Source organism: Pongo abelii, chromosome 7 (assembly GCF_028885655.2).
Source record: "Pongo abelii isolate AG06213 chromosome 7, NHGRI_mPonAbe1-v2.0_pri, whole genome shotgun sequence".
NCBI classification, from domain to species: Eukaryota; Metazoa; Chordata; class Mammalia; order Primates; family Hominidae; genus Pongo; species Pongo abelii.
Window position 1 is genome coordinate 26198077 of NC_071992.2, and position 23199 is coordinate 26221275.

The 23199-nt window shown below is 37.1% G+C and overlaps 1 protein-coding gene across 2 annotated transcripts in view; it reads left to right on the top strand.

The window, feature by feature from the left end:
• Nucleotides 1-10105, top strand: part of ADAM28 (ADAM metallopeptidase domain 28) — a 65208-nt gene extending 55103 nt beyond the window's left edge. The window contains exons 19-23 of one of the 2 annotated variants that reach the window (XM_024251131.3): nt 999-1107; nt 2352-2430; nt 3121-3186; nt 4931-4993; nt 5544-10105. In XM_024251131.3, coding sequence (XP_024106899.3) covers nt 999-1107; nt 2352-2430; nt 3121-3186; nt 4931-4993; nt 5544-5564 — 338 coding nt within the window. In that variant the 3' untranslated portion in view covers nt 5565-10105. The remainder of the gene's footprint in view (nt 1-998; nt 1108-2351; nt 2431-3120; nt 3187-4930; nt 4994-5543) is intronic. The other variant, XM_024251132.3, reaches the window with a different exon arrangement.
• Nucleotides 10106-23199: the final 13094 nt, after the last annotated feature.

Genomic DNA, 23199 nt, shown 5'->3' on the forward strand with positions numbered 1-23199 from the left:
AGTTCTGATATTAGTGCAAGTAAGTATATATTTTTCATTCTGAATGTATCTACACTATAACAGAATGCTTCACTGTTTTATTTTCCTTTGACTTTTTGGATTGGAATCTTATGGAGGGTGGTGAGTAGCGAATATTTAAACTAAAGTCATTGTCTTACCTAGAATTCTGCTTCTGATGTGTCTACCTCTATCTGCATGTGTGTGTGTGCTCACACTTGTGAACTTTTCTTGCATTTATACAAATATTAATCATGCTATTGGTTTGCTGATTTCTGTAATAAGAGAACAGTAACTTTTGGCATTGTTCTTCAATCTTTTCCTTCCTGGTCTCTTGTGGTTTCAGATTATTATAAGAGAAATGAACAGTTGAGAGCAAAAGAGTGTAGTTATATTCATTATTTAAATTTGTCAATATAAGAAAAAACATCATGGAGGCCCAGGAATATTTGTTCAAACCATTTCCTCATTCTCAAGGTCACATAACTTCCTTTCTGTCTAATTCCAGTGTAGACCAACATCAGTGGAACACTCAATTATTTGTATATCAGTTCTCTTAGTCACACCTCAGCTTCTTATTTACTAATGACAGGAATGTATTTTCAAAGTTTTAGTTTATTTTTCTCTGTTTTACTCCAAGACTGCTTTTCAAAAATGTTTCATTTCTTCTTTGCCATCTTCCTTACTGTATATTCTCTTCTAATCTCCCAGCTCATTTCCCAATTGTTACAAATATTATCTCTTCTAAGTATTCTCAATATTATGATTTTTTAACTTATTTCATGTTAAATGTTTCCTATAGATTTCATGTGTATTTCTTCTACCTAATATGAATATAATTATCCTGATCAAAATACATTTTCATTTTACTGGCTATGGGAATTTATGTTCATTAGAGAAAAGGGTAGCTGGAATGTGTGCTAAGCAAAGAAACAAGGACTGGTGTGTTGTGCAGACGTGTGTTTCTGCAGTCCTCAGCAGGCCCCTATTCTCTGCTGCAGACTTCTCCATTGTGGTTGGGGTGCTGTTTCCAATGGCGGTCGTTTTTGTGGTGGTCGCTATAGTAATCCGGCACCAGAGCTCCAGAGAAAAGCAGAAGAAAGATCAGAGGTGATCCTTTATCTTATCTTGCTGTAGGGACTCTTTGACCCCTATTTTACTTTAAATTCAATGTATAACCTACCCTTTCAAATTGAATTGGTTTACTTCTAATATTCATAAATAAATGGAGATACAGTCTTTTTGGACCAGAAGCTGGGTTTCCCTTTAACTGAGAAATCCTTCATATCTAGAAATGTTTTTTTTCCTTCTGTTAGTCACCATATTTAATAAGAGTGATATTAACTTTCATTATGACAGATTTTTGAATTTGTTGTAAGAGTATAATATCTAGCGTTAATTGATCACTATATGATAAGCACTGTGCTAAGCACCGCCCCACCCCCTTTTTTGTTTTTTTTTGAGATGGAGTCTGCATCTGTGGCCCAGGCTGGAGTGCAATGCCGCGATATTGGCTCACTGCAACCTCCACCTCCCAGGTTCAAGCACTTCTCCTACCTCAGCCCCGAGTATCTGAGATTACAGGCATGTATCACCACACCGGGCTATTTTTGTATTTTTAGTAGAGACGGGGTCTCACCATGTTGGTCAACCTGGTCTCAAACTCCTGACCTCAAATGATCCACCCACTTTGGCTTCCCTAAGTGCTGGGATTACAGGTGTGAGTCTCCATACCCGGCCCTGTGCTAAGACCTTTTATATCTATTATCTCATTTAAACTTCACAAGAACTTCATAAAGTGGTTATTAGTTTCATTTTACAGATGAAAAGTGTTTTATGTTAACCCTTACACAATTTTGCAAGGTTAGGAACTTCACATTTTGATGGATATAGAAACAAGCTCAGAGAGATTATTAGCAAACATGCTTTCAGTCTTGCAGAGTAAGTGGTGGAGGCTGGGTTGGTCTCACAAACGTGATTCTGGCACAATGGTGGTTTTTTTTTTAGCATTTTTAAAGAAAGACTTATTTACTCATGATGAGTTTTTTAATATTGAGTAAGACATTAATAAAACAACATAATTTAGATAAAATTTGGATTCAACACTATCATTTTTAGAAGTCAGGGGTTTGTAGAGAAAAAAAAGAAAATTAGTAGTGATTATGAATTACAAGGCAATGAAGGAGGCTGATGGGAGGTAAAAACTGAAAAATGACCCAGGGAGCAGATAAAAACCCAGGCAATAGGCAAGAAGGACACAATGGGAAAAAGAAGTTGGGAATCTTCTACCGAGTTTCCCTGTCATGCTGAAGGAGCTGCTAAGTCAATTGATATCATGTGTTTCTCTCTTACAGGCCACTATCTACCACTGGCACCAGGCCACACAAACAGAAGAGGAAACCCCAGATGGTAAAGGCTGTTCTACCCCAAGAGGTGAACTACATAGTCTGGGCTGTGATTACCATGGCCCCACTTTGCGTTTCTCTCACACTCTTATCCCGACTACCTATCTATCATTTCTACCCAGCAGCGTTTTGCAATTACACATTCAGAAATGTCTCTTTTGCCTTTTGTTAAACGCAAAAGAGTCCCTAAAATGCTGAGGCTACTTTGCCGGGGTTCATGAAATGCAAACAGAATAAAGAGAACAAAGAAGGCACATACCGGATGTCTGTCTGTCTCTCTGTCTCTGCTTCATTCTCTCTCTCTCTGTCTCTGCTTCACTCTCTATCTCTCTCTCACACACACACTCCCTCTAGCTCTGACTCTAGGTTATTTCTCTGCAAATTGACCAATAGATACAAAAATATGTATGTCTGTATGATAATACATGTAATATTTATAACCCAAATGTCCTACTCATGTCCTGTAAATTTAAAGATTTTAGCTGAAGTTGGTTAATAACATTGGTAATCATTTTTTGATGAAAACTTTTCATTACAGCCCTGGGAAATACTTCTATGGAATACGCCAGCTGGACCACTGTGATTTTCTATCTGGTCTCTTGGTGTCAGCTTAGTTCCAAGCTTCCATGCCTTGAAAAGTCTGCTTACTTAAAAATTACTTAAAAACTGTGCTTATGAAACTAATGGTTCATTCTGAAATATTTGCTCTTCTTTTCAGATGAGTCACATGAAACCCCATGTGTATGATCTGCCAGTAGAAAGGAATGAGCCCCCAGCCTCTTTTGTGAGTTAGCAACTTCTCTTAAATATCACCATAGTTCAATCTCCAGGAAATATCGGTGAAAGTCATAGCCCACAACACTTCATTATTTCTTCAGGACAATATTGAAATCTATGTGAATATTAATATAAAATACAAATTCTTCTGCAAAATATTTTGGAAATATAAAATACGAACATGCATGCCACTCCATGCCAACTTGTGACAAGAAGAGGACTAATCTGCTTAATAGAGTACCACTGTTTACATCAGCTCAGGCTGCTGTAACTCAATTAGCATAGACTGAGTGGCTTAAACAACATATATTTACTTCTCACATTCTGGAGACTGGGAAGTCTAAGTTCAAGGAGCTGGCAGATCCAGTGTCTGGTGAAGCAGCCTTCTGGCTTGTAGACAGATGCCTTTTGATTGTATCCTCACATAGCAGAGGGAGAGCATCTCTCTTGTGCTTCTTCTTATAATGGCATTAATCCTATCATGACAGCTGCACCCTCACGACCTCATTGTTTCCAAAAGGCCCCACCTCCAAATACCACCATTCTGGGGATTAGAGTTTCAACATATGAAATTGTGGGGTGACACAAACATACAGTTTATAGCAATCATCTTTATCAGATACCTATTGACATTGCACTTAGGTCTCAACTGTGTTATGTGCAACTAAATGAAAGCAATCAAATTCATATTTTACAATATTCTCATGGGTGGGGTCATGGCTTCTCCATTTCTGAAAATGATTTAAGCCTTTTATTTATGCACACTTATTTTCAGGACCCTATCTTTGAATTTAAATGTTTATCCTTTTACTAGCTAATTACAAAGCCAGATTTTCCACCACTGCCAATTCCGGCACCTGTATCATCTTCTTTGCTTGTAAGTATCAGATAGTCATTGGTGAATTTTTAATCTCTCATCTGCTCATTGCAAATACTGTCTCCAAATCCATGGGTTATCAGGATGTGTGCTCTTGAGGTTAACTTGAGATATCACAGCACATTTGTCGCAGGGATATCTAAAAAAAGCAAGGCCCACTTACTGTCTATAAATTAGTATGGATATTGATGTTTTATTATAAAAAATAGTATTGCTGTTATGTAATTATTGAGAAATGATAAATAGCTGTGCTCTGTGAGGTCTCAAAGATTCATTTCTAGATGTTTAAGAGGAGATAAAATTTTATTAGGTGATATTTTACTTTACTTTATATATATTAGTCATAGTTTTCTGTAGGAGGTAGGGTATGAAAAATGGGCCATATATAAGCAAACCTGGAATAAGAGTCAGATGCTCATCAAGGAAGAATTACAGTACATTCACTCATTAAATGGCTCCTGAGCATTTTTCTTGTGCCTGGTATTCTGCTGTGGGTAAATGAGAAAGACCTACATTTGAGATTTTCTTCTTTCAAGAAATTTCACATTTTTAGTGAGAAAACAAGTCATATAAAAATAGAGCACTTAATTCTTCAACTGTTATTTGTAGTATCACCCAAGAAGAATGAAGAAGAATGACACTGACAAGAAAAATATGGTGAGGAGAAAGTCAATGGGTTTGGAGTGGTTAAAGTAGGATGAATATTCATTGGTTGAGTAGTTGGAATTTGAACTGGACACTGAAAGTTGGGTAGAATTTAAGTGAGTGAAAAAGAGTTAAGAAATAATTTCATTAAGGAAATAAATATAGCTAAGATGAGACAAGCATAGCATTTCTAATGACATACCATTGTTTGTTTTTATAATTAATATAGCATAAAGACACAAAAGCACTTCCCTCTACTGTTTTCAAGGATAATCCAATGTCTACACCTCAGGTAAGAGATCTGTAGCCAAATTATTATATTTTTGTATTATAATCTCCTACTGTCAAGAGAAGGCTCACCATGTCTTTTTAGAAAAAATTTACTAAGAACAGTATCCGTACGATTTGGAGATGGGTGCTGACATGAATGTCTTACTTCTCAGTATGGCCAATAATTAAAAAGAGAAATTAGAAGATTCTCAGCTAGAAAGCTATGTAGACACCAATATTATTTATTTTCTCAGAAATATTCCCTAAGGATGAACATGAGAAGAAACCTCCCATAGAATAATAAGTATAGTATCCTAGAACTCTCCTCCTGGGCCCCTACCTTCTCCATATTATGCTAATTACCAGATAGATACTTAGATCTTAGTGTAGTGTTTTTCTCACTCCCTTCCTATCCTCTCACATTTCTACTTCTTCGTTTTTGCTGTATCAAGTGACCTATGGAATAGAAACTGACTTCAGATAATTTTAATTTCTTTATAGTTCAGCTTCATAATAGTAAATATCTAAATTTTTGAAGAAAGTTGATCATTTAAAAGTTATGTCTTTTTTAGGACACAAATCCAAAAGCATGAAGCAACAGCTAAGCAGAACTAATGGCTAAATTATCAACTTGGAAAACTGGAAAATCTGGATGGCAGAGAAATATACTTATATCTCACCAGTATTTGCTCTCGACTCAAGAAGGTGAATCAGAAAATGTTAATGTTAGACTTTGAATAGACTAAAGAAAATTTTCAAGAGGAACATATGCCTGAGAACCTTTGCATGAATTTAAAATTTCAATTATCCATTCTTATAAGAAGGAAGATGATTGTAAAGAAATATCTCTGAAGTTAAAATCTTTAATAGGAATTGATTCATTCTCAAATGAAAACAAAACAAAAACATCACACTAATCTTGGAGGAATAAGAAAAATTGTACATCCATTAAATGAGTAGCACCATCTTGATTGTTCTAACCATTAACTTGTCAAATTACAATCTCAGTTAAGAAAATGATGTAAACATTCTGGTTTGTGGATCTCTTTCCTGGATTAGCTTCTGAAATCATTATTAGCTATATCATTTGAGGTTTTCTACAATTTAGTAAAACTATGAATTAAAAAATGTTTTATCATATATATTTGTATAATTAATTACTGGCATGGTTAAAGTGGTTTTCACTTTTTAAATGGAGAAAATTTTAGTTAAATTATTAGGATAAACCACAGGTTGCAAACTGGTGACCTGTAGGCCATATCTGCACTGCAAATATATTTGGTCTGAATGATATTGGACACATAGTACTTTCACATGTTTTGAATGTATTACTAATATTTAAAAATTGAGAGATCTTGCATAAACAATAGATTCCCAGCTTTGTCAGATGTAATCAAAAAGTAATCCGATGCTTTGTCAACAATAGAATTACATTGCCGATAGCAACCGTCAGCTTAGTTTATGGGTAATGTAGCAAACACTATTGGTTTCCTACCAAATAACCCCCTTTTTCCTGGCTTTTAGAACCCTAATTTTGTTCACCTGCCCACATCTAGGAAAGAATATCCTAAATATCTCATGGATAAATCTCTGTCCCTTTAAGTCAATTAAAATAACCTCATTTTTCCTTGCTAGTGGTTGACTTGGAGATGATTTTATAATCTTCCCCCTCCCCTTTTTTTTTTTTTGCTAGTAAGACGAGAGAGGAATTATGTTAGGACACTTCTGGAAAATTTTTCCTCGTCTCTTTTTCTGGATATGGGCATCTGAATACTCTAGCTGGTACTGCTGTGCTCCACACTGTGATTATGAAGGCTGAAGAAGATAGATAGAGCAGAAGGATGAAAAGAATAAAACCTGGCCTTTCAATGATGTCATTGAATTGGTAGATCAATGACTGCTGGAGTTACTTCACACTTTCTTGGTACTCCTTATTATATGAGCCATACATTTTCCTTATTGTTTGAGCCATTTTGAGTTGGATTTTCTCTCACTTTCAACAGAGATCATCCTAACTAGTAAAGTAGCTGTTTCCATAATCAGGGAACATGCTTTAGTTCATCATCACAGCTACAGTTTTTCTTGTATTTGTCTGCTTCACCCATTTCCATCACTTACCTGGTCCCCACAGGCCTGTCTCCTCATGAGGAACTTTATGGTTCATTTACCCTTGCAATATGAGGTTCTAGATAAGCTCACTCTGGCCTCAAAAGTGAAGCTCAGTCCTCAGGAAATCCAGAGTCCACTGATCAAATCACTGTCAAGGATAGAGGCTTTCTTTCCATGTGGCATTTGCACAATAACAACTTTAAAAGTAGAGCTTTATCTGCCCTGTGAGGTTTCAGAAGACCCTCCCCTGACCCAGAAATAAATCCCTATTTCCTGGAAAGCCATTATGTACTTGTGACCAACTTGTGAGCCTTTTCTGTGTTATTTTTTTTAAAATACCTGTCCCCCAGTAATAGATTCACCTAATCCTTTTTTTATACTGATGGAATGAAAATCTTAAACCTACGAATCCTCAACTAGCCATGTACCACAACCCAAGCAAAAACTAAACCATACGCTCTGAAAAGCAGTGGCATGTGAACATTCCTGCAAGTTCCTAAATGATGTCACTAGGTCCCTGATGCACATGCATCATACGTCCTATTTGAAGAGAAATAATGCAGTGCAATGGCAGGAAAACCGTTATTTTATCATAGAACTGTGAACCCAAGTCCTACAGTGTTTCCCTTTCAGCTCAACTGCAGAGGAGTTTAGAACAGACTTTGATTTCACAATACTGTTTCCACACTTATCCGTAACTTTCTAACTTTAAGGGAATTCCACTTATTTGACATTTAACCACCTCAGATATACCACTGAACCTGTTTTCATCATTAGTTATTTTTACCTTCTCTACTTTAAAACAGTAAAATTATTAGGTTAAATTATGTTTTTATCCAGTTACTCTAAGATACCTTAGTGTTTGTCTACTTATTACAACTCACCAAATTACTGATTTTATATGGGCTTTGGGAAGGCTTTTAGCTTTTTATAAAATAATGAAGTCTGCATGAAAAAAAGCAAATTTTAGTTGATTGCAATCAGAGAATATGGAAAGGGTTATTATTATAATTAGGATTTTATTATTCACATTGGAAATCACTACTATGTGTTAAGGAACTGAAGGTGGCCTCTGGCTAGCAGCCATTAAGAAAATGAGCCCCTGAGTTCAACGAACCTCAAATGAAGTGAAGTCTGCCAACAACCACTGAATAAGCTTGGAATTAGATTCCTTCCCAGCTGAATCTTGACTTCAGCCTTGTCAGATACCCTGAAGTAGAGGATGCAGCTGAATTTTGTCCAGATTACACACCCACAGAAACTGTATGATAATTAATATGTGTTGTTTTAAGTTCTTATGGTTTGGAGATATTTGTTATGCAGCAATAGACAGCTGATACAAGGAAGTAGAGAACAAACATTTTCTATTGGTCTGTTTTCACATGGCTATAAAGAATACCACCTGAGACTGGGTAATTTATAAAGAAAGGAGGATTAATTGACTCAGAGTTCCACATGGCTGAGGAGGCCTCAGGAAACTTACAATCATGATGAAAGAGGAAGCAGGAACATCTTATATGGTGGAAGATGTGTATGAAAGAGGAACTGTCAAACACTTATAAAACCATCAGATCTCTTGAGAACTTACTATCACGACAACAGCATAGGGGAAACCACCGCCATGATCCAATCACCTCCCACCTGGTCCCTCCCTCAACATGTGGAGATTATAGCAATTAAAAAAATGAGATTTGGGGGGATGGACACAGAGCCAAACCATATCATGTTTCAAATGCTCCAGATAGGTTTAGGTAAAATTAACTATATTTAATAGGCTTTCATCATTGGGAAACTTTTTTTCCTTTCTTTCTCTGTGTCTCTAGTCTCTTCCATTTGTTCTCCCTTCTTTACTAGCACTGAGGATTTGCTTGAAATCTCTCATAGCCAGTATTCTCATTTATCATATTCTTTCTCACTTTGTGTTTCCTTGGTATTTTTGGATAATTCCTTAAGTTTATCTTCCAAATTACTGGTTTTTATGTTCTATACTGTCAGTCCTCCTGTTCACTAATTTCAAAGTTTATAGTTGTTTCTCTTGTTTACTTAATAACATTCTCTTCTTTCCTATCAGTTTAATTTTATAAAGGCTAACCAATTAACTGTTTTTAACTTCCATTTCCAGATATTTTAAAAATTAAAGCAAAATGTGTATAAATTTTATTACTGCTTCCCACAGTAAATATTTTTCAGAAGTACATGCTTTCTCAGCCACTTGAATAGTATGTTCCCCATCATTCAAAGACACCATTATTTCATAAGTATTACATTGCTATTTTTCAGTTGGTGCATCCAATATTATTATCAGTTTTAATATTGTTTCATCATATGTCATTGTTCATAGAATCCATCTCTTGAGCGTAAGCTAAATAATTTGCATACACTAGCATCTGGATGTAATATGGAAAAATGTGGAAATGGTTGGGGTGATAAGCAAGTCTTGCATATTCTTTTCTCCTCAATTTTTTTTCTCCAAAGTGGGCCAAGCCAAGAGTGGCACAGCTGTGTGGAGATACTGAGATCCACCTTGTCAGGGAAGATCCCAACTCAGGAGAAAGCACCTCTAACAAAATCTGTAGCCACATTGGCACGTCTGCCCTTGAATTCACTTTGTCTCTTTTGCTGCTTCCATAAAAAGGCCTTCCCTTGACAATGTTAGACACTTTTTACCAACTAGGCCTGGGTGGTCTGCTACAATGCCCAACACTAATACAGTATCACTATTACTGTTAGTAGTATGCTAAGCGAATACTATTGTTATAAAAAAATTCCTAAGCATGAAAATTATGGTATACAATTTATTGTGAAGGCAACTTCTTGTGAACATTAAATAGTTTATCCCCTTCACCTCATATTAAAGTCCGTACTCTTGGGATATATCTGACATCTCAATATTAAATGACTAAGATGACTAAGTCGTTTATGTTGTTCCCACCTCACACAAAGTTAAAACTATTTGTTACTTTAAATAGTTTGACAATGTTATTTTAAAATCTGGACAAATCACAAATATAAAATGATTATTTAATTTTCTTCTGTAAAAAAGATGTATGCTTGGTCAGGCGCAGTGGCTGACGCCTGTAATCCCGGAACTTTGGGAGGCTGAGGTGGGTGGATCACGAGGGTCAGGAGTTCCAGACCAGCCTGGCCAAGTTGGTGAAACCTCATCTCTACTAAAAATACAAAAATTAGCCAGGCAGGATGGTGGGCACCTGTAATCCCAGCTACTCGGGAAGCTGAGGCAGGAGAATCACTTGAACCCAGGGCACGGAGGTTTCAGTGAGCCAAGATCGTGCCACTGCACTCTAGCCTGGGTGACAGAGCAAGACTCCATCCAAAAAAAAAAAAAGCAAAAAGAACAAAGCTGGAGGCATCATGCTACCTGACTTCAAACGATACTACAAGGCTACAGTAACCAAAGCAGCATGGTACTGGTACCCATACAGAGAGACAGACCAATGGAACAGAAGAGAGGCCTCAGAAATAACACCAGACATCTACAACCATCTGATCTTTGACAAACCTGACAAAAACAAGCAATGTGTAAAGGATTACCTATTTAATAAATGGCGTTGTTAAAACTGGCTAGCCATATGCAGAAAACTGAAACTGGACCCCTTCCTTACACCTTATACAAAAATTAACTCAAGATGGATCAAAGACTTAGATGTAAGACCTAAAACCATAACCCCAGAAGTAAACCTAGGCAATACCATTCAGGACATAGGCATGGGCAAAGACTTCATGACTAAAACACCAAAAGCAATGGCAACAGAAGCCAACATTGACAAATGGGATCTAATTAAACTAAAGAGCTTCTGCACAGCAAAAGAAACTATCAGAGTGAACAGGCAACCTACAAAATGGGAGAAAACTTTTGCAATCTATCCATCTGACAAAGGGCTAATATCCAGAATCTACAAAGAACTTAAATTTACAAGAAAAAAATCCCCCATCAAAAAGTAGGTGAAGGATATGAACAGACACTTCTCAAAAGAAGATATTTATGCAGCCAACAAACTATGAAAAAAAGCTCATCATCACTGGTCATTTGAGAAATGCAAATTAAAACCACAATGAGATACCATCTCATGCCAGTTAGAATGGCGATCATTAAAAAGTCAGGAAACAACAGATGCTGGAGAGGATGTGGAGAAATAGGAACACTTTTACACTGTTGGTGGGAGTGTAAATTAGTTCAAGCATTGTGAAAGACAATATGGCAATTCATTAAGGTTCTAGAACCAGAAATACTATTTGACCAAGCAATCCCATTACTGGGTTTATACCCAAAGGATTGTAAATCATTCTACTATAAAGACACATGCAGACGTATGTTTATTGCGAGACTGTTCACAAAGCAAAGACTTAGAACCAACCCAAATGCCCATGAATGATACACTGGATAAAGAAAATGTGGCACATATACACCATGAAATACTACACAACCATAAAAAAGGATGAGTTCATGTCCTATGCAGGGACATGGAAACCGTCATTGTCAGCAAACTAACAGAGGAACAGAAAACCAAACACCACATGTTCTCACTCATAAGTGGGAGTTGAACAATGAGAACACACGGACCCAGGGAGAGAAACATCACACACCAGGGCCTGTTGGGGGGTGGGGGGGTAGGGGAGGGATAGCATTATGAGAAATACCTAATGTAGATGACGGGTGGGTGGGTGCAGCCAACTACTATGGCACATGTATACCTATAGTAACAAACCTTCATGTTCTGCACATGTATTCCAGAACTGAAAGTATAATTTTCAAAAAATTTAAAAAATGATATATGCTTAATATAGAAAAGTTGAGAAACAAGAGAAAGTACTAAGATAAAAATTTTTCCTAATCTCACCAAGTATGATTTCGATTAACACTTAGAAATATGACCTTTTCTTCTCTTTTCTGTCTGGTATATAAGTATTAATTTAATATTTATGCTATTTGTATTATTGCTTTTAATTTTACTTAGTAATATGACACAAATCTATAAGAATATTATGCAGCCATCAATACTATTTTATTAATAAATAATGCTTTACTTAATATCTGATTCAACAATGAAATCCTTTTTCAAAAATGTTTATGGCTAAAATAATGCAGTGATGAACAATGGTGTATATACTATCTAAAGGCAGTTCTCTGTATCACAGTTGGGTTCCTGGGCAAGCAGAATCTAAGATGGATTTTAGCAAGCAGGAAGTTTATTATGGAGTGCTTTCAGGTCAGGTCCCCTATTTGTTTAATAGAATGGGAGAAACAGGATTAGGCTGGAGGAGTTGGGAATGATGCTGCCTCAAAGGAGGCTTTAGCTAGCCCACCCAGCCCTGAACCTGGGCAATCCTTCAGAATGAAGCCAAGTTGAGGCAAAAAGGAAAAGCTTACTCCCTCATGTCAACTAGTCACAGGTACAAATTGCTCTCAAAAGAGCTGTGACCTTGGGCAAGATGACTTTATTTAGTGAAAGCATTTTCCGAGGCAAGTTGATGGTTGTCTGCAGGTAGCACAGCCAACAATTGGGGGATAAGTTCTTCTATACTTAATGACGACCTGTGCAGCCCAAAACAAGGCCTATTTTTTTTTTTTTGAGTCTGGGTTTCACTGGATTGCTGAGACTGGTCTCCAACTCCTAGACTCAACAATCCTCCTGCCTCAGCCTTCCAAGTCACTGAGATTACGGGTGTGATCCACCACACAAAACGTTTATTACTTCTTATTTCCTTTGGATAGTACTCTATATGTTGGCTAGCTGCCTAAAAGTTTTCCAATTTTTTTGCTACACTTTGCAAAAATTTTTCTCTAGTAGGCATATATGAATTTAAATTTCCATTAGCAATTTACGAAACTGTTTCCACATAGACATTCTCATTCTTAATATCTGCCTATCTTAACACCTTTCCTTGCTTAGAGGATTCCTACATTGTACATCTTGGAGATATAGCTCCTTTGCTATTTACAGTGGTAACTGGAAATATTCTGCATGTTGTTACCAGATTCTTTTTATTTTTTCCTGGAGACAGGGTCTTGCTCTCCTGTCTTGCACCAGGTTGGAGTGCAGTGGCATGATCTTGGCTCACTGTGATTTCAACCTCCCAGGCTCAAGCAATCCTCCCACCTCAGCCTCCAAAGTAGCTGGAACCACAGGCATGTGCCATCACACTCTAATTTTTATTATTATTATTATTATTATACTTTAGGTTTTATGGTACATGTGCGCAATGTGCAGGTTAGTTACATATGTATACATGTGCCATGCTGGTGCGCTGCACCCACTAGCTCGTCATCTAGCATTAGGTATATCTTCCAATGCTATCCCTCCCCCTCCCCCCACCCCACAACAGTCCCCAAAGTGTGATGTTCCCCTTCCTGTGTCCATGTGTTCTCATTGTTCAGTTCCCACCTATGAGTGAGAATATGCGGTGTTTGGTTTTTTGTTCTTGCGACAGTTTACTGAGAATGATGATTTCCAATTTCATCCATGTCCCTACAAAGGACATGAACTCATCATTTTTTATGGCTGCATAGTATTCCATGGTGTATATGTGCCACATTTTCTTAATCCAGTCTATCATTGTTGGACATTTGGGTTGGTTCCAAGTCTTTGCTATTGTGAATAATGCCACAATAAACATACGTGTGCGTGTGTCTTTATAGCAGCATGATTTATAGTCCTTTTGGTATATACCCAGTAATGAGATGGCTGGGTCAAATGGAATTTCTAGTTCTAGATCCCTGAGGAATCGCCACACTGACTTCCACAAGGGTTGAACTAGTTTACAGTCCCACCAACAGTGTAAAAGTGTTCCTATTTCTCCACATCCTCTCCAGCACCTGTTGTTTCCTGACTTTTTAATGATTGCCATTCTAACTGGTGTGAGATGGTATCTCATTGTGGTTTTGATTTGCATTTCTCTGATGGCCAGTGATGGTGAGCATTTTTTCATGTGTTTTTTGGCTGCATAAATGTCTTCTTTTGAGAAGTGTCTGTTCATGTCCTTCGCCCACTTTTTGATGGGGTTGTTTGTTTTTTTCTTGTAAATTTGTTGGAGTTCATTGTAGATTCTGGATATTAGCCCTTTGTCAGATGAGTAGGTTGAGAAAATTTTCTCCCATTTTGTAGGTTGCCCGTTCACTCTGATGGTAGTTTCTTTTGCTGTGCAGAAGCTCTTTATTGTAGAGAAGGGGTCTTGCCATGTTGCCCAGGCTGGTCTTGAACTCCTGGGTTCAAGTGATCTGCCTGCCTTGGATTTCCAAAGTACTGGGATTCCAGACTTGAGCTACAGTGCCTGGCCAACCCTCTTTTGCACCTATGACATAGTTATGGCCAAGGATCTACCTTTCAGATGCACCCTCCCAGAACTTTGAATCAGAAGTATGTAATATAAAGCAGAAATTACAGAGAATTATCTTTGGCGATGCACAATGTTATAATAAGGTTGAGTTCCTCTGGAAGTCTTGAGACTAGTGCCAGTTGCTGGTTCAAGGCTGGTCTAGTGCAAAGAGTATCAGCAGTGTCAGATGAGTGACAGTGGCAAGGGTGAGACAGACATTCTGTATTATTCAGCTCCATGATACAGACTGGAATTTCTCATTGCATAGCTACCAAGTTTGGTTCTCCAGTCCTCATGTCGAGTCCTTCAGCTACCTAAAATCCTTTGTTTTAAGTCAAATATTATATTTTATTGTGGTAAAATATATATGACATTGAATTTGCCATTTGAACCAGTCTTAAGAATACAACTTGGTGACATAAGTACATTCACTGTGCTGTGCAACCACCACCACCATCTATTTCCAGGACCCATTCATCATTCCAAACAGAAGCTCTATACCCATTAACCAATAATTCCCCGTTACGTTTTCCCCTCAATCTCTGGTAACCTCTATTCCACTTTCTGTCTGAATTTGCCTATTCTAGGTAGCTCCTATCAATGGAATTATACAGTATTTTTCCATCTATGTGTCTGGTTTATTTCACTTGGCACCGTGTCTTCAAGTTTCATCCATATTGTAGCATGTATCAGCATTTCATTTATTTTTAAGGCTAAATAACCTAATCATCTTTTAATATATTTATTTTCTATTTGAGATGGCCGGAGATAATTTCTGTTGCTCCACGTCATCATTCAAATTAACATTGTTTTTCTCCTGCTTTATACTTTTTATTTTAATTTACACTTTTTTTATGGCAAATCTGTTTTAAAATGGATAATGATACATACTTTATTCCTAGTATTTTAGAACCTCATTTAAATCAGTTATTGCCATTCTCTTCTTCATGAGAACCACATCCATTGTTTCTTTCTGGGCTTAGTTGACCAAGCATAGACAACAGCTCAATGTTGAAATCTTAGCTGTGTAATCCTGATGGGAACAACAATTTAAGGAAGTTCAGAAATTTATCTAAATGAAAAATGAAACGATGATGATGCTATGACTAGAGATAACGGTCCCTTCCTGATGTCCCAGTAGCTTTTGAGAAAGCAGTTATCAGCTGCTGAACCGCAAAAGTTGCTCCATTTCTCATAGAGAAGACTCCAATTCACAGGCCAAGTGCTGTGTCTCAGCAGATAACACTGTTCCCTTGTAAATCAACATGTGTTGCCAAATTGGCCTTGAGCTCTCTAACTGCTGTGGAATAGCTCTGAGATTCGTGGGTCTCTTGAGACATGTAACTATAATTGAAATGGAGCCTGCAGGAGCCAGTTCCTGGCAAGACTCTGTCAGTTCTTTTGTGCCCATGGCAGGGCTGAGTAGATCCACTGGAAAGCTGCAGTCTCAGATAGGAAATAAGGGAACGAAAATGTAGCAGAAATATAAAGACAAGAGAATAAGAGAAAAGTCAGTTTATGGTGCGGGATGGTAAGCCACACACAGCAAAGAAAGTATAGATAGTCCTCCTGGCTCTGCCAAAAACTAGCTCTTTAGCCTTATGCAAATTTCAATTCTTTGAGCATCTGTACGTTTACTCATCTATAAAATGAAATTAAAAATGTATGACTTGCCAATATTCAAACAGGATTTTTTTTTTTCTTGAGACACAATTTTATTCTTGTTGCCCAGGCTGGAGTGCAATGGCGTGATCTCGGCTCACCGCAACCTCTGCCTCCTGGGTTCAAGCAATTCTCCTGCCTCAGCCTCCCGAGTAGCTGGGATTACAGGCACACACCACCACGCCTGGCTAATTTTTTGTATCTTTAGTAGAGATAGGGTTTCACCATGTTGGCCAGGCTGGTCTCGAACTCCTGACCTCATGATCAACCCACCTCGGACTCCCAAAGTGCTGGGATTACAGGCATGAGTCACTGTGCCCTGCCCCAAAGAGGATTTTCTAAGAAACATATAAGGGCAGCATGAAAATATGAAGAGAAAAGAAAAGAGGGAAATGTCCATCATCTAGAAAGGTAAGTAACATGTATCCATCAGTGCCTATCTGAAGGAGGACTCCATCGTTGAGCTTGTCAGCACAGAGACCCTCTCTGAACAGTCTATTGCATCATATGTCTCTAAGCAAAAAGTAAGGTTTGGGGAAAGAATTACTTGCTGTTTGTACATATTTCATTGGTGAGTACGTATTTCACTGGTGAGTTTTTTTTTTTTTTTTTTTTTTGAGACAATGTCTCTCTCTCTGTTGCCCAGGCTGAAGTGCAGCGGCATGGTCATGACTCACTGCAGCCTCGACCTTCTGGGCTCAAGTGATCCTTTCACCTCAGCCTCCAGATTAGCTGCAACTATGGGCATGCACCACTACACCTGCCTAATTTTTAAATGTTTTTTAGTGACAGGGTCTCCCTATGTTTCCCAGGCTGGTCTCAAGTTCCTGGGCTAAAGTCATCCTCTTGTCTCAGCCTCCCCAAGTGCTGAGATTACAGGTGTGAGCTGCTGTGCCCAGCTGAGTCTTTTTTCCTTGGTCTTTTATTCTCCTTCTGATGTGCTTTTAGAGTTTTCTCTGTAATCCTATTCAGTTTTCTTGTCTTATATAATTAAGTTGAATCTCAGTCAGAACTTCTGGGCCAAATAAAATACTGTCCTAGATCTGAGGCTGCATTGTGCAAAGACCCTGGATTCATATTTTGGGGAAATTAACATGGACTGAATTCATACAACTTTTAGAAAATAAAATCATAGCCAATTTCAAATTTGATTATTTCTTAAAGTAAGGATATCATAAGGTAATAACAAGTACACAGTAGCACATTCTGATTTATGCAAGTTTGTGTGTATTTTTGTGTGTTTGTATGTGTGCATGTATAATTTCACTTAACATTTATGACAGTCTTGCACAGGAATCTTACTTCCTTTCACACAACCACACTGCCTGGAGCAAAACTATTTTGCACAGAGAAGCACATTTAATACTATATTATTAAGTATGAGAATTCTATTTTATCTCCAGCAACAAATTCTTCTAGGCAATGTTTCCAGTGAAAGTGTATCTGAAGTTGCAGTCAAATCTTTTTTTAATTTTTTCATTTCCAACTTTTATTTTAACTTCAGAGGTACATGTGCAGGATGTGCAGGTTTGTTACATAGGTAAGTAAGCAGGTGCCACGGTGGTTTGCTGCAGATCATTCCATCACCCATGTATTAAGGTCAACATCCATCAGCAATTCTTTCTGATCATCTCCTCCCAACCCCCTCTGACAGGCTGCAGTGTTTGCTGTTCCCCTGTATATGTACATTTGTTCTCATCATTTAGCTCGCTCATATAAGTGAGAACATGCCATACTTGGTTTTCTGTTTCTGTGTTAGTTTGCTGAAGATAATGTCCTCCAGTTCCATCCATGTCACTGCAAAAGACATGATCTCATTTCTTTTTATGGCTGCATAATATTCCACGTTGCTTATATACCACATTTTCTTTATCCAGTCTATCACTGATGGGCATTTAGGTTGATTCCATGTCTTTGCTATTGTGAATAGTGCTGCAATGCAGACAGTGGATGTGTCTTTTTAACGGAATAATTTCTATTCCTTTGGTTATGTACTTAGTAATGGGATTGCTGGGTCAAAAAGTATTTCTGCCTCTAGGTATTTGAGCAATCGCCACACCCTCTCTCACAACAGTTGTACTAATTTATACTCCCACCAATAATGTAAAAGCATTCCTTTTTCTCCACAGCTTTGCCATCATCCATTGTTGACTTTTTAGTAACAGCCATTCTGCTACAGTCAAATCTTATGCCCCTTGACTTTCTACTCCTGAAAATCCGTTCTCATTTTTCCCCATTCTTGTTACTAGTGATTAGTAGAGAGCCTGGGAAATGGTAAGCACTCAATAAATCAACTAACAAAAATCTTCCATCAAGATTCTGAGCTTAATACATTGTGTAATTTACACTTATCTGGTTGTTTTCTGTAATACAAACATTTACAAAGTCTCCATTTACTAAGTGGACACTGGAGCTAGAAGGATTAACCTCTTTCCCTGCTGTCCAGGGATTCACATCCTAGCTCTAGAGACTGACATAAATATAGAAATAAATAATCACTAAAATAAATTGCTAAAATATGAGAACAAGAAAGTACAGAGGAAATGTTTATCAAGAGAAGGCATGAGAAGTTTCTCAGAGGAGGTGCCATTTAAATCTTGAACTCTAGGCAATTTATCAGATCTATAAAGGAAAAAGAAAAAAAAAGTCTTCTAGAAAATAACGGAGTTAAATAATAGCCTTGCAAAGTCATGAATCCACAAGGGCCATGACATGTTCAGGGAACTGCAAGCAGATCATCAAGACTATGGCAAACCAAAAATTGTTATTTTTGAATATGTTTAGGTATTTATATATACCATGTTTCATCAAAGATACATACATATTTGTGCATACACAAACTTAGGAGATTTAGAAAAGTATAACACCCCCAAAAAATGAACATTTAAGAAAATTAGAAAGCAAGAAAGTTCTAGAAGCCATAAAGCCATGGGTCAGATGAGACTTGTGAAATTTAAAATATACGGCCCTACGTGTTTGATAAATATGAGCTCCAAACTGTATTCCAAACTATCTAAGAATAAAAAAGTAAACAAGAATAGTAAACAGGATTTATACGAGACTCACAGTGTCTATAAAGAACAAACATACCATCATGGAAGACAGCAAAACCACATAAACACAACAAAATCAGCCAAGTGAATAAAAATTAATGGATAAGACTGAGCTGTACATACCATCATGGAAGACAGCAAAACCACATAAACACAACAAATTCAGCCTAGTGAATAAAAATAAAAAAGACTGAGCACAGCTCTTTTTGCTTCTGAGACCTAAAATTTGTACTCAGGATGGTGTTGCTGTTGCATCCAACTAGAGAACCTGTCTGTACCTTTTGCTTGACTCCCACTCTGGGAGCCCCTCAGTACTTCATGGCCACAGATTCTTGGCTGCCTGCCCTAACCACACTGCAGTCACATACACAATCATAAATAAACCCCAGCAGGAAGCGAGACATAGGCTGAAATTAGAACACCCTCTCAACCTTTTCATCAATAACTTTCAGCACTGCTCAAGGTAATGGACTAATTATTTCTGAGCTGCGTATCATGAGTTTGGAAGCCAAGTAATAGCTTGCCTATTCATATCACCACTGAACAAGTAAAAGTTATTTCACCTACTTTTAGAATACTTAAAATTTTTTAAATATGTATCATAGCATCTTTAAATTTTCCTTTGAGGGAGTTCAGTATCTGAAAACACAGTGGCTTTAGTGACATTGGTTACATTTTTATCACTGCCTAATCATTAATTATAATTCTTAAAGATTCTCAATTGATTATTTGAGGAACTGTATTTTCCTACAGAGTAATTCCTAGGCATACTGGATGATCTTTTCTGGTGACTAAAGTATATGTAGGGTGTTACAATATTTGTTCTCTTATCCTTTATTTTATTTATAATCAATCCAGCATGGAGTAAAAGAAATAACAGTAAAGTAATATGTGTATTTTTTATTTTCTAAAAATATTGAAAGAGTTCTTCATGTAATAATGGTTCTTGACAAAATGTATCAACAACCATTTATACCAACCACTTTATACCAACAAAATCTGAACACAGAGGGAAGGAATCAAGATGTCAGTATTTTAATAAGTTCTAAAGATGAATCTAATGTATACTCTTGATTAAGAACCAAGGATTTAATGGAAACATCTCAGCTCTAGTTGGCTACCAACATCTTATGCCTACTATTATCTTAAGAGATTAATTGTATGCTGTAATGATTGATCTTGATTATTCATGCAAATTAGCATCCGAAATAGCAAAAGTAATTTGATTACAAAAAATTCAAATTCAAAAATATATGTTTGTAATGTCAACTTTTTATCCAAAGAATTTTCAAATTCTAAACATAGGATATTTAACTGGTGGTACTGCTAAAGCCTCTGACTTTACCTGGAATAAAATTATTACGTTTTGTTTTTATTACAGTAGTTTTTCGGGAACAGGTGATGTTTGGTTACATGGATAAGTTATTCAGTGGCAATTTCTGAGATTTTGATGCACCCATCACATGAGCAGTGTACACTGTACCCAATATGTAGTCTTATCCCTCACCCCTCCTAACCTACTCCAAGTTCCCCAAGTCCATTATATCATTCTCATGCCTTTGCATCCTCACAGCTTTAGCTACCATTTAGAAGAGCATAGGATATTTGGTTTTCCATTTCTGGGTGACTTCACTTAGAATAATGGCCTCCATCTCCATCCAAGTTGCTTTAAAAGACATTATTCCTTTTTATGGTGGAGTAGTGTTCCATGGTGTATGTATATCACATTTTCTTTATCCACTCATTGGTTGATAGGCATTTAGGTTGGTTCCTTATCTTTGCAATTGTGAGTTGTGTTGCTATAAACATGCATGTACATGTGCCTTCTTCACAAAATGGCTTCATTTCCTTTGAGTAGATACCCAGTAGTGGGATTGCTGGATCCAGTGGTAGTTGTACAAAGTAAAATGTTTTAATAAGGCAAATAATCTTGAAAAGATCAGCTGGTAAGTAATGAATAAAAGGAAATATTCAGACTTGAGATTATGATTTCCCTCCTGGTGGTTGCTGAAAAACTTTATATAAAAATATCAAGCATGAATAAAAAAATGTTCATGACTGTAGCAGAATCCAAAGCATTTTTGGAAACTCGTAATAGGTGCAGCACTCTGTTCATTCATTTGAGGTTCATTCACCATGCACAAAAGAAATGACCTTTAAAAAACAGACTATGTTTTAGAGCAGTTTTAGGTACTTAGAAAAAAATTGAGCAGAAAGCACAGAGATTCTTCCCTGCTCCCAAACACACACAGCCTCCCCCACTATCAACATCTCATACCAGAGTGGTGTATTTGATCATTGATGACTCTACTTTGTCCCATTATTTTCATCCAATGCCCATAGTTTAAATTAGGGTTTATTCTTGGTGTATCTTCTCTTCTATGGGTTTTGACAAATGTATGACGACATGTATCCACCATTATAGTATCATACAGAATAGTTTCACTGTCTTAAAATTCTCTTTTCTCTGCCTATTCATCCCTCCCTCCTCCCTAACTCCTGGCAGCCATTGTTCCTTTTACTATTAATAGTTTTGCTTCTTTCAGAATAGCATATCATTGGAATCAAACAGTATGTAACCTTTCAGATTGACTTCTTTCACTTAGCAATATTCATTTAAAGTTTCTCCATGTCTTTTCATGCAACATAACTCATTTCTTTTTAGGGCAGAATAAAATTCCAATGTTTGGGTGTACCTGAGGGTAGCAGAATTTACCACTTCAAACGATGCCACCTTGACATAGGGTGACTTCAAACTAATGGCATTTGAATTACAGCAGGTGCAAGAAGGGGGCATTCCAATCATCCACCTTTCTTCCTGAAAACAGGAGATTAAAACTCCCATGTGAATGATTTCATCCTTGTATCAGGAGAAAGGAAACATTCTGCAATGTGGAGTCACAGCTGGGAGGATTCTGCAAAACCAGACCTTGTTAAACTAATGATCTTCCTTTGGCCTCCCCATATAATGTAGTTACTTTCCACAATTGCTTCTCTTTGTTCAATGTAATAAAGCATGGAGGCTTTGCCACTCTTTTGGTCTTGGTTCCCTGGGAGCTTTATGTGGCTCCCATGCCACATAAAACTTGTATTATATACATTTGTATGTTTCTCTCCTGTTTATCTGTTTTATATCAATTTAGTCTTCAGGGCCAGTTGAAAAAACAAACTCTAAACGGTACAGGTAAAATTTTCACCCCTATATTCTGCAGTGTATTTATCGATTCACCTACTGAATGACATCTTAATTACATCCAAGTTGTGGCAATTATGGATAAAGCTTGTATAAATATTCCAACTCAAGTTTTTGTGTGGATTTCAGTTTTCAACTCCTTTTGGTAAATCCTAAGTAGTGCTAATGCTGGATTGTTTGGTAAGAGTATGCTTAGATTTTTAAGAAACTGCCCACGGTCTTCCAAAGTGGCTGTACCATTTTGCTTTTCTACCAGCAATGAATGAGAGTTCCTATTGCTCCACATCCTCGTCAGCATTTGGTGTTATCAGTGTTCTGGATTTTGGCCATTCTAGTAGTGGTATCTCATTACAGTTTCAATTTACAATTCCTAATGACATATGATGTTGAGCATTTTTTGTATGCTTATTTGCTAGACCTAGGCTTTTGAAGTACCCCAGCACCCTTTACTTTGTTGCAACTGGAGATACTTCACAAATAGTTATTATAAATACTGACTCAGATGACCTCAAATAACCTCTGCATCAACAATTTGTGAAACTTTGTGCAACAGTGTCTCACCACTAAAGCCAGATGAACTGTTAGTTTAGAGTTCTGTTTTCTTCTTAAAACACAAAATAGAGAAGTAAAGAAGAAAGGTAGCTAGGCTGATACAACTTAGTTTTATACTAAAAAGGGGGTTTTAATGACCCACTAAACTGAATGATGTAAGTACATTTAATGAAAAAAGAAAACATCTCTATATTTACCTTGGTTAAAAAGAATTCAATGGTTTAAAGCAAATTGCTCATTTTTCACAGTTGTCTTTTTCTTTAGTCTCAGAAAGTACTGAGAAACAGGAAGAAACCCCTAGAGAATGTGGGAACCGGAGTGGGT